This window comes from Calidris pugnax, unplaced genomic scaffold (genome assembly GCF_001431845.1).
Source record: "Calidris pugnax isolate Ruff unplaced genomic scaffold, ASM143184v1 scaffold31, whole genome shotgun sequence".
Classification (NCBI taxonomy): domain Eukaryota; kingdom Metazoa; phylum Chordata; class Aves; order Charadriiformes; family Scolopacidae; genus Calidris; species Calidris pugnax.
The window spans coordinates 30,321-46,448 of NW_015090786.1; the positions used below are offsets into that span (position 1 = coordinate 30,321).

Genomic DNA, 16,128 nt, shown 5'->3' on the forward strand with positions numbered 1-16,128 from the left:
AGATAAGGAGGCCTACCTCTCAACACAAGAGGGTCCTCCAGTTTGTCCTGTCTCACTAGAAAGGTGTGGCAGACCTACACCGATAGAAACTGGGAAGAAGGAGGGACTTTATGGTATGGTAAAGGGAATCCTGCAGACATACAATATCCATCCAAAAATCAAGTGCTGGAAATGCCTGCCATTCCAACAGCAGATGAAAAGGTCTGATGAAGGCCTGGCTGGATGTATTATGCCAGAAGCGCATTAAAATCTGAAGCTTCCAGCCAACATGATGAAGGTGTTGCTCCTGCAGTAGTTCCTGTCCATCCTAACTTCAGGTCTTCAGATACAGGTATATGAACGGACCAAAATGTCTGAAGACAGTTATGTATGTGGCCAAATAATCTTTTGCATGCAGGTAAGTGCTGTTTTGGGACAAAGCTATCTCAGAATAGCACTATTGAGAGGAAATTAAGGGAATTTAAGGGTCTGCAAGGGATGAGACGTTGCTACAGATGTGGTACATCTCTGATGAGGTTTGATCACAGCTTCAAAATTCATTCCTTCAACTTGAGGCTCAACTGCTGAAGGAACAGCCAATAAAGTCATGTGCTTAGGAAGATACTTTCAAGGTACACGCTGATAGAAAATACTTCAAATTCATGTATAATTATGACTATTCAGGAAAACAAGAATCTTGTGATAGAAGTGAAGATCCAAGAAAAGTGGCCTAAAGGCTGCATCTCTGTGAATAACCTTATCAGGGCCAGGGTATGAATACACAGTGGAAAACTTCTCTGGCACTCCTTTGGCCTATATCAACTAGGGAATGCCCACTGATAGTTTGGGGATCTACAAACAGTGAAAAATATCTCTAGTTTCAGTGTCCTGTGTACCTTAGGATACTGACACCATGTACTTTATTCATAACTATAGCCAGATGGCTCACGTCAGCCACTTTGAAGTGGTTTCTAATGGATAAGAAGAGAGCCCTGAAGGCTGTTGGCACCTGAAGCCTGCCTATGGGAGAGGCGTACGATGACACAGAAAAATTGTGGTTTCCCCTTGAGTTAGTTGCCTTCAATGAAAAGAAAAAAAACACAGTAGCAAACTGCTGTTGGCATGATATGGACAATGGTAGACACGGCAAAACGCCAGCAAAAAGGCAGTACTCCCAAGGCTCTGTAGAGGCTGTAAGAGGAGAGGCCAGAAGGCTGCATTTCATACAGCTCAGGAAGGCATATTGTACAGAACTGGAGAAGCAGCTGATAGTCTCCCAGATTTTGGGACAAGCTGTTCTAAATACGGTTCATGAAATTCTTTAAGCAGTCCATCTGTGGAGGGACGCAACACCAAACAAAACTTTGCAGAAATGTGAACAGCAAAATATGTACCAGAAAGAGCAGAATGACTGTGGCCCGGATGTCCACAAGCTCCAGAGTCACCAGCAGCCAGCTTGTGTTGGTTCCTGTCCCTATGGAGTCAAACACACCGCTCAATCTATCGCTGCGGATCTCAAGCTCCAGGGGAAAATGAAATATTTTCTTACTGGTGATTATCTCTTCCAATTATGCACAAGCAGCACTATGGCTCTGGGGACTTCAAAACAGTTAGTTAAACTCAGCGGTAAGGTGGGAACCAACAGAATTTGTTAAATGTCACTAAGTCTCTCTTTTTTTTCTGGAAAACTATCTATCAATTTATAAAAATTAGAGGTACCTGAATGACTCCCTGTCCTTCTCAGATGGGAAGCTAAGGGGGAAGAATGAACCGGCCTTTACAAAAACTAAACACTGTGTAGACAGAGAGTGGGACAGATGGTTCCCTCGTCTTTTATTTCCAAACCAGGAAGTCCTATAGTAGACAAAGAAATTTCTGCCATGGAGTTGTTGAATGTGGGTTGGACTTTGGGCTGCCAACTTTCATTAAAGAGCTGTGGGAGGAACGAGCCCCAATTCCTCATAAAAGTCATGAACTTGCAGAGAACTCTAAACAGAAAATCTCTGCGAAGTGTTCGCAAGAAATGCAACGTAATGAAACAAGTAAACTCAGAAATGCTACCTAGAGAGTGGAGGTAATGTTCTGTTTTTACCCACAACAGAGAATAAATTACTGGTCACTTGTAATGACTGTTTGCAGCAAGAGGTCAACTTGAGCCTGTTGTTGAGATAAGAAAGATGAAGATCTTCCATACCGATTCACTAGAACACGAAAGCAGGGTGTTAGCATGGGTCAAACTTTCCGAATCAGACAAAACCCACTCGATGAGGGACAGACTGTTTTAAAAGCGCTGGGGGAGGCAGGAACCTGGCTGAAAGAGCAGAGGCCCAACAGCAAATCAAGCCGTGGAGCTAGTTTGTTGCCTTCTGAAATTCTGCAAGGCAATTCCAGTTAGGTCTGGATGGGGTAACAGGATGCAGCAGGCACATGATACCACAGGGCCCCAAGGGATCATGATCAATCTCAAAGCATGTGATACCTAAGGTAGAGCAGGAAAGAAAGAGAATTTTTGCACAAGGAGAGCGTTAATGATCTAATACTGTTTCCTTGTACCAGGGAAAACTAGTATGACAGTTTTGAAAGCAGAATTCTAATTATAAGGTTATATAGCTCGTGTCCTAAAACAGCACCAGATGGGTAAAGGGTAACGGACGTGTTAATGTACAAGATCTTACCAAAGGCTGGTTAGATATCAGCAGTTTTCTCTAGAAGAGGAATCCAATTCTAAGACAGCTTCTAGCACTTTGCCAGAATCTACCAAATCTCAAGTGTGCCTTTTGGCCAATGTAGATGGTAATCTCAGAGCCAGAGATTAAACTGCAATCCACACTGCTTTTTATGGAAAGTAAGGAGCTAGCTGAAAGTAGAACTTACAGATTTAGTCTTTGTACACTGGAAGGAAAAACATGCATTAGAACTCTCCTCTCATGAGACAGTAGAAACTGGCAATTTGAAGTGTGCAATTACAACAAGGAAAGTAAAACAATTTAATAGTTCTCTAAACTCATCATTTAAAGCTTCTGCACAAACAGTAAGTTGAAAAAAATCAATGTTAGGTACAGCTATAAACTTATTGGTAAGTAAGATACGCCTTACACAGGGAAGAAAATAATTCAAACTATATCCATTGGTTTTCAGGGAAATGCCTTTGAACCTAGCTATCATGGCTGAGCTAGAAACCAAATCATACAGAAAATGAAACAGAGGAAGGAGATGGGTTGAAGAAGACAACAGCAACATCACAGGCCAAGAGCAGCTGACACAGGGAGGTAACTACTGACAAAAGTGGGCAAGGTCACATTGAATCGCAGGGCAAAATTTCACTCCAGGTTGCTGCCAGTGCCCTAGCAGAATTTAGATGATCCAGCCTGTTCTCAGTTCTTAACACAGAACAAAAGCTGAAGAAAAGGTTATGCTGAGCCAACTCTCTGGCTTCTCTCCAGACCTATTTGTCAACACTTTGAATGGAAAACCAGAGGCATATGTGTTTTATAACAAGTTCCCTGCGGACACGAGTGTATATGTTTGACATCACGTTCCACTTTCACAGCTAGGGAAGACCCAGCACACACACGTACACATAGCTACGGGACTCAGAAAGATTTATTCTCTGTTTTCCCATATATAAATAATGCAGTTTCCCAGACATAAAATGAAAAACAGTACAATCTGCGAAACATTCAAGTTACATAGGCCAGCTGAGACTCTGGGGTTTATCCCTAATTATTTTGTGATTTTGCATGTACTATTAATATAGTCATTTGCTCACGTGAAGTCATTTGCAGAGGTAATCTGACCCTGCATACTGTCCCCAGAAGAGTTTGTAAAGATACCTGGCATTCAGAGCCAGCTGGGACATACCTACATTTAACCAAAAAAAAAAAAAAAAGCTCTCTGAAACCATCTTGAAAACATCTTTATGAGTCAGAAATAATTCCTCAGCACAGGGGTGAATTTCCAGAAAGTAAGCACAAATCAAACTGGCACCCAGCCAGAACATATAAAAGAACAGAAGAGAGGAGAGTATCTGTTCAGGAGAAACCAAATGATGCTAGCCCATCGCACAGTGGGAGCTCTGGACGGATATCAGATTTGTCATAGCTGGGAAGAACACTAAAAATACAGGTCCAGATCATCCTCTGCCAGCAAAGCAAGAGGTGCCCCTGGATGAGGCTTGTAAGGTTCCCTGTTGGAAACTCATCAGACTGCTCCACTGATACAGAAGAAGGGGCAGGACTGCCCTTCTGCGGAGAGTCATGTCAAGCCTCATGTGCCTCCAACAGCAGTTCTTTGCTTGATCTGTGCTCATACAACACTATATGAACATACATGTTCATATATATGTAGAAGGCCTCTACATGAACATACTCCAGTGAAAAAAGTGAAGTGTTCCAGCTGAGGAAGCACATACCTGCACTCGTAGATCCAATTCCTGCAGTAAGCACGGAGCGTGGCATGATCTTTACTGCATACTTGAGAAACTGAGATTTCCCCGTACCTGGGTCTCCAACCAACAAAAGATGTGATTCACCTTGGGGGGAAAACATTGATGTAGGAGTAGATGGTTCATATACAGAGAAAGATATACGCAAAATGCTGTGCATTAAATAATACTTCTTATTATTCACCTAACGTTTAGTACTACATATACATTACGATACGTAATTCTGTTTAAGACTGCACTATTTATTGGGTGTGATAAATATACTGTTTAATAAAAGCATCCAGTCATATTGCTGCACCCGATCCAAATATTTACAATGAAATATTTTTAAAGTACTAGCAGGCATTTGACATATTTTCTCTAAAGCAGGTTCTTACATTTTAGAATACTCATTTCTCAGACTCGACTCACCCTTGAACATGAAACAGGATACCAGGGTTTAGTTATCATTCCACTATTCAGTTTACTTAAATTATTGTGAAAAGGACTAATATGATCAGCAGACTGTTTTTCTCAACTAATTCTGTTACACTGCCAATAGTTACTCAGTTTAGTAATATCGAAACAATGCAATTACAGAAGTAAATAATTTGACTACTACAATCCCACTGAAATGCTCTAAAATTATTTAATTGTCTCCTACAAAACATTAATACAACTTCAAATATAAACCCTATAACCTTATTTAGCTGCTGGAGCATTAAGAAAATCCTGTATTTGTATATACACACATATTATTTTAGAACTATTACGACCTACATAGATTATGACCTGCATACCACCTGGCACATGGCGTACTTGCCATCTAATAACAACAGAAGGAGAATCAGCAGGCAGATAACTTACAGTAACAGAACTAAGTGAGATGTGCTGACAATCACAGATGGAAAAGTCTGGCATTAGGAAGTAAAATGAATCCTTTAATTTTTCCTTTCAATGTACCGTAGTGATCCACATTAAGGAAACATTAATATTCCATCCTTTGATGCCAAATACTGCTGGGAATATTCTACTAGAAATCATTTCAAAACGTCACTTAAACAATAAAAAGTGAGTTTATGTTTTATCTAAAACAACTGCCTTGAATATTCTACCTAATGGAATCTTGAACACCTGCTTTTACTGGGTTTTATTTGGGAAAAATTAAAATAAAAAGAGGGAGTCTAGACACCCACTTTATCTGTCTGAGATTCTGGAAGAATATTCAGCATTAACCAAAAATTGCTCTCACTCAAGGAAATGGGATCATTACGCTTCCAAAAGTTTACTGCTTTTATTTTGGAGGGGGGAAGGATGTGGGTGAAGACAGGGATGGGAACAACTGTTAGGAAGGATGTGACAGTATTACAAACAATACTAACCTCTGATTCGAGTTCCAGAAGCATCAGTCCTCTGCACACCACCAGCGAGCACCATGGCTACAGCCAACTTCACCACGTACAATCCAAAAACTTGAGGACATAAGCTAGCCAAAATTTCATTCCTCCCTAGAACAGGAGCAAAACATGGCACTCAGCACTGCCCTAAGAGTAAAACTTGGTTTCCCATAGGACTAAACTTTAAGTTCTATGTCCACTGACAAATAAATGTCCTATGTCCACAGCCCTAAGCCCACTCACAAATAATGTGGGTCTGCTTCCTGAATGAGAGGAACAGGGCAGAGAAGAGAATTTTTTTAATTATTATTTTATTTGTTTTAATGGGACCTAAGCAGTTGTTTCATTCAAACTTCCTTCAGTATAAAGAAGTTACACCTTCCATGGTCACAAGCAGCAAAGTCCTGGCAAAATATGCCACCTAATAGATGACTTGAGGCATATATGTTTCTTGTGAAGGCCTTCTGAGGGGATTAACACATCTTTGTGCAAAAATGACATTTTAAAAACGTTGGCCAGCTATAGCACAACTTAAGATTTAACTCCACAGTTGCCCCTATTTGCCTTCGGGTTCATTTGCCTTGTCAGTGCTGAGCAGATTACCAGTTCTGCTTCTTTCTAGATAGTATCCAGAAAACATTAGGTCACCTGTGTAAGTTCCCTCAGAGGCCTGCTGTGGTAATTTTCTCAGGACACAGCATCAGCAACTGACTGACATAAAATGCAGCAGTAACTAGCATTATCTCTTGATAAACAGTAAATGTACACACATCCTGTTGTGAAATGGTCTATACCTCAGACTCCTTAGTCAAATTTGATCTCCGCCCTCACCTAAAGGGACTCAGATTCAGACAAACAGCCTGAAACAGACATCTGGGGCATTCAGGGTACTTCTAACTTCCACCCCAATTTTCTTGGAGCCAGTTTGTATTAATTTATTTATTATAAATGGGTAATATTGCATAAAACCACATTGCTCCCTGCAGGCTTCCAAAAATTGTCCTGAAATGAAAGATTGAATGGGACTTTCAATAAGGATCCTGAATTACTTTCTGAACAGTTCTAACCGGAGTGATATGAAATGTTCTCATTCCAAACAGCAGGAGGAAGAAATGTTCTCATCCCAAACAGCAGGAGGCTAGTAATTAAATTGCTTTCCGAGAAATGCAGTTCTGAAGAATCTTTGCCATTGACAAGATCTCCAATTTCTTATGTGAGTGCTCTAATTTTTAAGCTGACACGGGCAACATTGCCACCTGCTTTTCCTCCTGTTTGCCTTTTATGAAGAAAGACTAAGCCCTTTTCAGGGTTTTAAAAGATGGAGTATTTGCCTGAGACAGTTCAGCGACAGAGATCCTAAAGCGCCCATTGGGCCTCCCGGCGGTTCAGGAGGAGGCATCGAGATCATGGGGAGGGACAGAGTTCCTTACACAACTCCTGCCAATTCCCAGGTGGTTGACTGCAGACTGTGGTAAGTTTTGGAGCCAGCGTACTAAACCCTACGGCTGTTCTGGAAGCCACTGTGAATTGGGAGACTTTCTCCATATTTGATCGGAGGCTCCATAGCACCTAAATCAAGGGTCAGGCATCCAAGAATTAAGTTAAAGATGAGATGTGCTAAGCTCTGTGGTAAAGATTCACAGCTTAATTTGGGATGCAGAGACAGCGAGGCAGATCCCTCACCCCAGAGTCAACAGCTGTGCTGACTAAATGCAGATCTGGTCCACACCATTTCTTCTAAGAGGCATGCTTTTTCTTTCTTGATTATAAAATGCTTTTCTTTTTTTCCCTAAACTTATGTTGCTTCTCATTTCTTGTTAATAAACGTTCCACAAAACACTTGGCTAGAAAGCTCAAAAGAAGGAAGATCAATGCAGTACCTTTGGTACTTTTTTCCCCAGTAATATTAAAGTAAGAATTTCATATTCCTGTTCTGGAAAAAAGATATTTTTTGAAAAATGGGTGGCAGGATAGGATAGTATGGGACAAACGTGTTCAGTCACTGTATTTTAACTTCTGATTTCATCTATATCTGAAAATGTGTTCTACTTAAAAGCTTTCAACTACTAACCTGCTAAGGGATCATTCCTATGCTTTTCCCAGAAGTCTTCAAATTCCTTGCGAATTTCTTCATCAATTACAACCCCTGCTAGCTGCTCATTGTTAACTTTAACATAGTTTGCCTTCAAAACAAGCTCCAAGTCACAGCGTGCACCCTCATGGAAAGGTTTCCACCTCTGCATTACCACTCCATACACAGTGATGTCATCTCCTGGTGGTAACAACAAAAATTAGTAAAATAACATCTGACGTGATGTATGCGGATGTGACAGCTGCAAAGCATAATAATGCAACTGAGATCTTGTGTCACAGTTAATAAGGTTAAAAAAACCCAACAACAAAGAGCAAACCTCCCTCAGTTACTGGAAATCTAAAATAAACATTAGGCAGATTGCTTATGTCTGTGGTAGGAAAATGCTACGTGTTTTTACTTCTAATTAACGTAGGTGAATTCTTAAAGTATACCTCTGTTTGTTTCCTCTTTTATAAAAGAGGAATTCCTGGTAAACTGTAAAAGCTCTTCTTTCTATTAGAAAAAGATATCTACATACAAAAAATGTATACTATATGAAAATTCAGTCAAAACTTATTTCACATTTGTGATGAATTCCAGAATCACTGCTTAACATTCCGGCCACAGTGTTCTTCTGAGAAAATACAATTAGAAATTAATTTTGTATGGGAATGTACCTATCTGAGGATTTTTAGTCTATTCTTCATACATTCTCCTGCCAATTAGCTTCCTTTTTGAATGCTGAGTACCTTTTTCCACCTGCAGCACTCCTCAGATACGAGGCCAGGTTACCAGCTCCCCACACACCTTCAGAGGGGCACCACACGCTGTGCGATGGTGCGGAGCAATTTCCTCAAGAGGTTTGGTGTTCCCACACTAACAGGATTTAATATACGTGTTACAACACATCACTTATTGAAACTGATGTGTCAAACAGTCAAGATATAACGTGGGGATGTATGACGTTGTCTAGAATAATCTTCAACTGCCACACTAACATCCAAGCTGAAACAGCAATGGGACAGGTGAACGTCTCCCATTCAACAAGCCCTCAGCACTGACAGCATGCTCAGCAAAGACTCCTCTCAAACGGAAAAATAAAAATGCTTGTGGCACAAAGATATGCAATATACAATGTATCCTCACCAGACTTGCAACTGTCCACTAAGTCATCTTCCAGAACAACCACCATGCAACGAGGGATGCTTCCAACAGACAGTCTTTGAACCTAGGAGACAGGAAGGAAAAGCACTTCTGAAGAACAGCACCTTTCAAAAGCCAGTTATAGCTGCTCAGGCTTAGAGGAGCTACATTCCTTTCCAGGAACTGAGGTCAGTCCTTGCTTTTTCTCACAAAACTGACACAGTAAACATGCCACCGCTGCCACAAACTCAATAATGGAAGTTTAATACTAATATTGATGGAAAAGGGATTGGGTATTAAATTAGCTGAAGATGCTCAGTCCTGGGAGGTGCTGTGTGATTTCAGTATCTTGCTGAAGAAAGCTCACTAAAAGTGGTCATTTGAAAGAGATGATTTTTTTATTTTTTAAATAATATGAGATATTTTTAGATACTTCTTCAATATGCAAAGTTTACTTTGGGTACTGAAGCACGTCCATCAATTAGATAACCATCACTGAAGTATATACTAAAAGATTATTCTCTGTATTTTTCCAGTATTTAACCATAATTGGACAGGTTGTGACATGTAGGTGTCAAGGATTAAATCAACAACAGGAAAAACCAAATCACATACAATCAGCCAAATGTATATTGCCAAATGTGACAGTAACTGCTGTAATTCTTTTCTCCAGGGCAAAGTCTATGCAATCTTGTCACAGTATATTTCTAACCAATAACCTTTCCATTTACACTTAAAGCTTATAATAGTTTTTAGAATATCCACTGCACAAGAATAACAATCACAAGTACCTTTTCATTCTGCAGCACAGGCCACACATGCTGCAGTTCTAGATTTATTCACTCTCTAGTGCCTACCAAGGTTAATTCACCCTTGTGCATTATCTAATGGCCACGGGCATTCCACGTCACTGTCAGCACTGGTGGCACACACGCAGCTACTTGCAAAGCTCAATAGGAAACACGAGTGAAATTCACTCCTGGTTTAACCTTACTGTGTTTAGTAAGCCCCTGCTGCTGAAAATCCTTCCCATCACAGAGATCTGTGTCACACAGTAAAAAAAAAAAAAATGTTATAGAAACCATATGTCAGAAACAATCATAATATAAACATGCAACACAGGGCTTATTTCCTAGAAATACTTTTATTGCCTTACTTTTCTGCTATGCTGAACTTTAAAGAGCTTCACTTCTAATTTCACACATTTCTGTTTTCATGCACCTTGCATGTAGATTGGCACCACTATCCTCCTAATTTACAAAATCAAAACCCTGAAACAACTGAAGAGATCTTCAAAAAAATTTATGAAAAAGACACTGAACACATAAACACACACGGAAACAGTGCCTGCAATATACCCAACTTATCCTCAATTTTCATACAGTGCACAGTTTTGTCTTAGTTATGCACAACCGTAAAAAGAAGCCCGGTAGTTTCTTACTCCTCCAGCTTAGCTGTACTTCCACCCAGGCCTACCTTCAGAAAAACAAATGCAAATTCCGTGAGGAGCACATATTCAATACTTGCTAAATTCAAACTGGCTGAAGGGAAAAGACATTTGCAGATTCCATGTATTGACCATACTGCACCGCTCTGGCTGGCCTTGGCCACCACTGGCCTGACTTTAGTCCTTAAACACAAAATGCAAACTTGGGTTGTACGAGGATTCAGCATGGAAAAATAACCTATGCAGTGATCCCAGGTGTTTTGTATGACCTGGAACGGAGTTACCTAATAATGGATATCTAATCAACAACTTAATTCTGATGTAAGCACAAACAGTTTCATAAAAACTAGCAGCGTTACCTTATTCCAGCAGGAAATTAAGCATCCAAATGCTGTCTTTAGGAAGTTAATCCTCTGTGTACTTGAGACACCTATACCTTAATACCCTCCCCTTTTCCTCCACCTTATCTTTTTTTTTACCTGTTCCTGAATTTTGATCTCTTGATAGTCTCTGCAGCAGGTAGGAGAAGAGGTTGTTCCAGAAAGACATGTGAACTTGGTTGAGTTGCAGCCTTCTTCATTAAGACAGGCTGATGGACGACAGAATGCATAGTACTGTTCAAAATCAGCCTTGACGACAAACACATGCTTGCACTTATTGCAGATATAACTCCGTTCAAACTCCAGAACTTTCACCAAACTGGTGCGTATGACAGTCCCAGTCACAGACAAAAAGTGACCAACATCCCTGGCTTTAGGAATGTGCTCTCGAGTCAGCTCTGGGCAAACAGGCAAACCTGTTAAACAAAAATACATTCAGCATAAGGCTATGCATATAAAACATGGACTTATAATGCAGTTTAACAGAAAGACTAGAAAAAATGCCAGACATATTAACAGTAGCCATTGTTAGTACTTTTCATAAATGAGATTCAACAACTCGTCTGTTGTACCATAAATCTGATTCACGGGCCTCAGATGGTGAAAAACATCAAGACGCTGAGCACTAACAGAAAACGTTGCCATTTTAACTCTCCTGCTCTTGCCAAGGGCTGAATAGTCAGGAGCAGTTTCCATTCATGGAAATAGCTCCTGATGTTCTCAGATTTTTTTATTAACTTAAGAAGATGTTTGGCAAATACCATTTACTCCACAACTGGTTTATTACAGAATTTTAACTATGGTACTTAATTGTGGTTCAATGTTATTCCCACATTTAAACAAGTGTAACTCTTGATTTCATGTGAGTTCTCAAGTCTAAGCAAACTTAAAATTCATAGACTGTGAGCATTTGACCTTAAATTTACATTGCACACCATTAAGCCTCAAGCACAAGAAGGATGGCATAAAAAGAGGTTATGAACAGAACCAAAGCAAATTCACTTGCACGTTCAAATGAACGGTGACGGAACATTCTCATGGCACTTGCTCTCCTTAACTCCACCCCAACAGCCAGCTCCGTGGAGCACTGACCCCGCTCCCACACTCACCCCCATGGCCACCACTTAGCACCACAGCAGCTGGAATCCTCAGGAAAAGCCATCTACCTCAACAGCCTACAAAGTCTTTACAAAAATCAATGGTCTCTGAAATGCACACCTGAGGGCAGCATCAAAATACTGCCTCTTGAGAAGTTGGTATATAAACTACAAGATCCTAATAATTATCAACTTTAAAAGGAAATGACTTGCTGTTAAAATAATTTCTTAGCTTTACTTCCAAAATAGAGCTAGGAAACAGAGATGTAAAATAATAAATCTGGTGGAAAATGATTTCTCTAAGGGGATCAAAACTATTTATGTATTTAGGCAAAATATCTTTCGTAGATGGCTGCTAAAAACAAAGACAGCATGTATTTATTTCAGTGTTTTCAAACCCAAATCCTTTATTTCAGACATGCTGAAACATTCTGTTTTAGTGCTTTTTAGCAAAGTGTTTGACCTTTTGCCTTTTTTTAAAGAAAACTTTTTAAAATATTACGCTAATTTTAAAAGTTAAAAGAACAAATTTTAAAAAAAAAGGTAAAGTAGAAGAAAGCAAATAATTGGAAAAGAAACAAAGTATTATATAGAACTGCAAACATTTATTTTCTGGCTGACTGTAACAAAGCTATTTAGATATTCTACCAAACCTGGTGAAAATTGTTTTTCTCCCACAGGTCTATTCAGTTCAGGTAAAAAAAAAAAAACCACAACATAAAATCCATTATTTTTCCAACTGTTTTGGCATCTTTTTTTCCCAGACCTGTATTGGTGCAGCTCAACAGCCTTTGCAAAATACAAGACATCTTACACTAGAGAGAGCTGGAGCACTGCTGTCAGGATGTACAATACGATCATCTCTGCGAATACTGAAGAGACAAGAGTCTGGAAGGGGAAAAAAAAGAGCCTTTGTTCTGATTGTATTAGACGGCTTGACAAACTCTTTATTTGAGTATGTGCTTCCTCGAATCACCTTTATTTTATTAGTAATAATGGGTAAAACTGAGCTATTAGAAGCAGCTTGGCGATCAGCAACAGCCACAGCGATGCTCAGGGAACAGTCAGTAAAGAAAAATCTTTTAATGGATTTATAGCAAAAGGAGAAGTTATACAATCAAATTCCTACAATGCTAAAATTCAGATAGAGAACTTCATCTTTTACTTTCTTCAGTGAACCCAGGGTAATCACCCATTATTAATCCCTGCACATTCACACTCCCCGTGTCCTTCTTTGAACTCCTCGATGGCCTGTCCATACTGGTATGAGCACACCAAGATCACGTTCTTACACCTCACAAAACCAAACCCACTTTTTCTTACTTCAGTCCAAGCCTGACACGTAAAGCCCCTCAGCCCCACTCCAGGCAGGTGCCCACTACACCCACCAAGAAGAGTGCAACACCTTCTCCTCATTCCTGTTTCACGTGGGAAGAAGCACTCCAAGATGAGAATCCTGAAGGTAATCAGAACCCAGCATCCACTTAACAGGTAATGGGATTGTGGGAAAATTTGGGTGGTAAAAAGCCTAGAGATCATTTACCTTATGGCTTTTGTTTCTTCAGCAGCCAGCCTTGCCATGGCACAGAACGTAAACCAAACTACATGGATCCAGCTGGACCACATGAGGATCTTCATCAGTTTCCCTCCTGTTTAGTGATGGAGTAATTTGTGAGGCTGCTGACTAACTTCTTCCACCAATGATCAGTCAGACTTGCTTTCATCAGTTACTAAAACTACGTGATCAAACGTGGCTAATTTTGCCTGAGGTTGATTAGGGAATATTCCGACACACATCCCGCATCCCTGTGGGAGGAACGGTCAGCTCCAGCAACAGGCTGATAATAGAGGAGCAGGAATGTCTTAAAGACACCGCTACTTACGCAGCCATCGTTTGTCCCTTCCTTTACTCCTCCTAGTACTTCCTGGTAGTTTATGAAATAATCATCCTTGGAGTATATATACTCCACAGTATACTCCATAATTCTGTTTTCATGCCGAAGCCCTGAATGATGCAGATGCATCCTAGAATACTAAGGGAGAAGTTTTAATTCACTCCAACTTTTATAGGTAGAGGGAAATGCCTGGCATTTCAAATTTTAGTACAACACAGAGGCCACCCTTTTATACCACATATTCAGCAGTTGTATACAAGCTCCACAACCCCTACACAGCCAGCAAGCCTCTATTTTTCTTCCCCTAAAAACTTTGGGAAAATAGATAATTAACCTGTGGCTCTCATAATGCTTTCTCATGTATGTGTTATAAGGACAGTATTTTTAATGAGATGTACTAGGACAAAAGACAGGTCTATTCAACAACTGTGATTCATCCAAGTTCAAGCTGCCAAAAGACAGGATGATCATAAACCACTCCAACATGGGAGGGAAACGCAGGTCACCAGGCCCTTGGCTTTGCAGACCTGACAGCTCCAAATAGTCACCACCAGCAATGACCAGAAAGGACGGTGCCACCGCAGACCCAGTTCCCCACAACAGGCAAAATAGGCATTTTAACCCCAGAACCTGCACTCCACGCTTACCACACCTCAAAGCTACTAAAGATTTCCTAATAGAAAGGAATAATGACATATCAACTTGCAGGGGGAAAAAGGACAAAATCCACTATTAACGATCATACCTTCCAACAGTTCATTCCAATTTTATAACAAGCAATTTTGGAACAATTATTTAAGCATAAAATTTGACATTTTCAGATTAAATTGGGAGAAGACAAATCAAAACTTAGACTTTGCCTGTTCCGGGAGATGGGTGGAGCCAACAGAAACCATGAGCCGACTGACACGGGGAGGGCCTCAACCTGCAAGAACATCTATGAACGACCCTAGACTTTTTTCTTTAGACCATCTTTTCTTTAGATCTTTTTTTAGACCTTTTCTTAAGGCCTTTTTTAATTTAGACCATCCAGCTAACAAGAAAAATAATGTGAGACTGGCCACAAATTTGAGCCTTTTTGCCACAGAAAGGCTTTGGCGTTAAGTCCTGGCCCAGCAACAAATGTGAACCAATTTTCCACACAACACACTGTTAATTTCAGACTTTAGTTCGTTAGAAGAGGCTGAGCTAAAAAGTAAAATTACTGAACAGAAAATCACTTCTGTTTTTACCCCAAACCAGGCCATGACGCCATCAGGAACGGCCACAGCTTTTTTGCAGGTTGGTCTACACAACTTCACGGGTTCTATTCCATCCAATAAACACCCGAGCCGTTTTCTAGTGGTTTAAACACCTCAACAGCAGGAATTAAACTTGCTCCTTCCCGTGGCCACCCCGATAGCTCGCTATAGAATGAGGGAATTGGGCGGTGCTGACTGGGAGATGCCCCCGGGGAGGCCTCGCTGCCCCCCAACTCACCCGACACCCTGGCGTGGAGGTTCTGCTTCATGCTGAGCTGTGGAGGGCCCGAGGTGGTGGTGGTGTCAGTGGTGGTGTCGGTGGTGTGGGCCTGCAGCGCTGCCAGGGCGGCCCGGCGCAGGGCGCTGTCAAAAACGGTCAGGACCTCGCCGGGGAAGGCGTTGAAATACTCCCCGATCTCCATGTTGGTCTCAAAGAGCGTCAAGGCGTCGACGACGACGGGGTAGTGCGCCTCCTCGTCCGCCTCCCTCAGGATGGCCAGGATGTCGTCCCTGTGGTGCTCCAGCAGGTAGGACTCGAAGACCTGCCCGATCAGATTCACCTGGTCCGCGCTCAGCGCCATGTTGCCCCTCTGCGGGTGGGGGGAAGAGGTTACAAAGCCGGGCTTTTCGGTAAGGCCACTCGGAAAACTTCGCTTTTCACTCAGAAGAGCCCGTCACGGGGAGGGAAGGGGAAGGAGGGGCTCAGGAGCGACGGCACCGCGGGCACAACGCGGCCCCACCCGCCCCTCACACAGAGCTCCCGCCAACCACCCGCCGCGCCCCCGCCAGCCAATCAGCGCCGCCCCGCCTCCCGTCAATCACGCCTGTCCCGCCCCCCCCGGTCGGCACCCCCCGCCAGTCAGTCAGTCAGTCCGTCAGCCCGCCCCGGCGGTGGGTTGCTCGGTGCCGCGCTACTTAGGCCGCCGCGGTGGCGGGCAGGGCGCTCCCCTCTCTCCCCGCTAATGCCGGCAAGTGAAGCCGCCCGCTCCCCCGGTGCGTCGCCCGCTCGGTGGGGGGTGAGGGGAGCGGCAGCCGCTTGTTCCGCCCCGCCC

At 41.8% G+C, this 16,128-nt stretch overlaps 1 protein-coding gene and 1 long non-coding RNA gene across 3 annotated transcripts in view; one reads left to right on the forward strand and one right to left on the reverse strand.

Moving 5' to 3' along the window:
* Positions 1-15,705, reverse strand: part of MCM9 (minichromosome maintenance 9 homologous recombination repair factor) — a 45,322-nt gene extending 29,617 nt beyond the window's left edge. Inside the window, exons 1-7 of one of the 2 annotated variants that reach the window (XM_014966483.1) lie at positions 15,315-15,705; positions 10,943-11,259; positions 9,020-9,101; positions 7,871-8,071; positions 5,785-5,910; positions 4,391-4,510; positions 3,625-3,840 (exon numbers count right to left, since the gene is read on the reverse strand). In XM_014966483.1, the coding sequence (XP_014821969.1) occupies positions 3,755-3,840; positions 4,391-4,510; positions 5,785-5,910; positions 7,871-8,071; positions 9,020-9,101; positions 10,943-11,259; positions 15,315-15,657 (1,275 nt within the window). In that variant the 5' untranslated portion in view covers positions 15,658-15,705 and the 3' untranslated portion in view covers positions 3,625-3,754. Of the gene's footprint in view, positions 1-3,624; positions 3,841-4,390; positions 4,511-5,784; positions 5,911-7,870; positions 8,072-9,019; positions 9,102-10,942; positions 11,260-15,314 lie in introns of those variants that run through there. The other variant, XM_014966482.1, reaches the window with a different exon arrangement.
* Positions 15,706-15,954: 249 nt separating this feature from the next.
* The window catches only part of LOC106902711, a 4,010-nt gene continuing 3,836 nt past the window's right edge, over positions 15,955-16,128 (forward strand). Inside the window, exon 1 of the long non-coding RNA XR_001414567.1 lies at positions 15,955-16,069. This is a non-coding gene — a long non-coding RNA (uncharacterized LOC106902711). The remainder of the gene's footprint in view (positions 16,070-16,128) is intronic.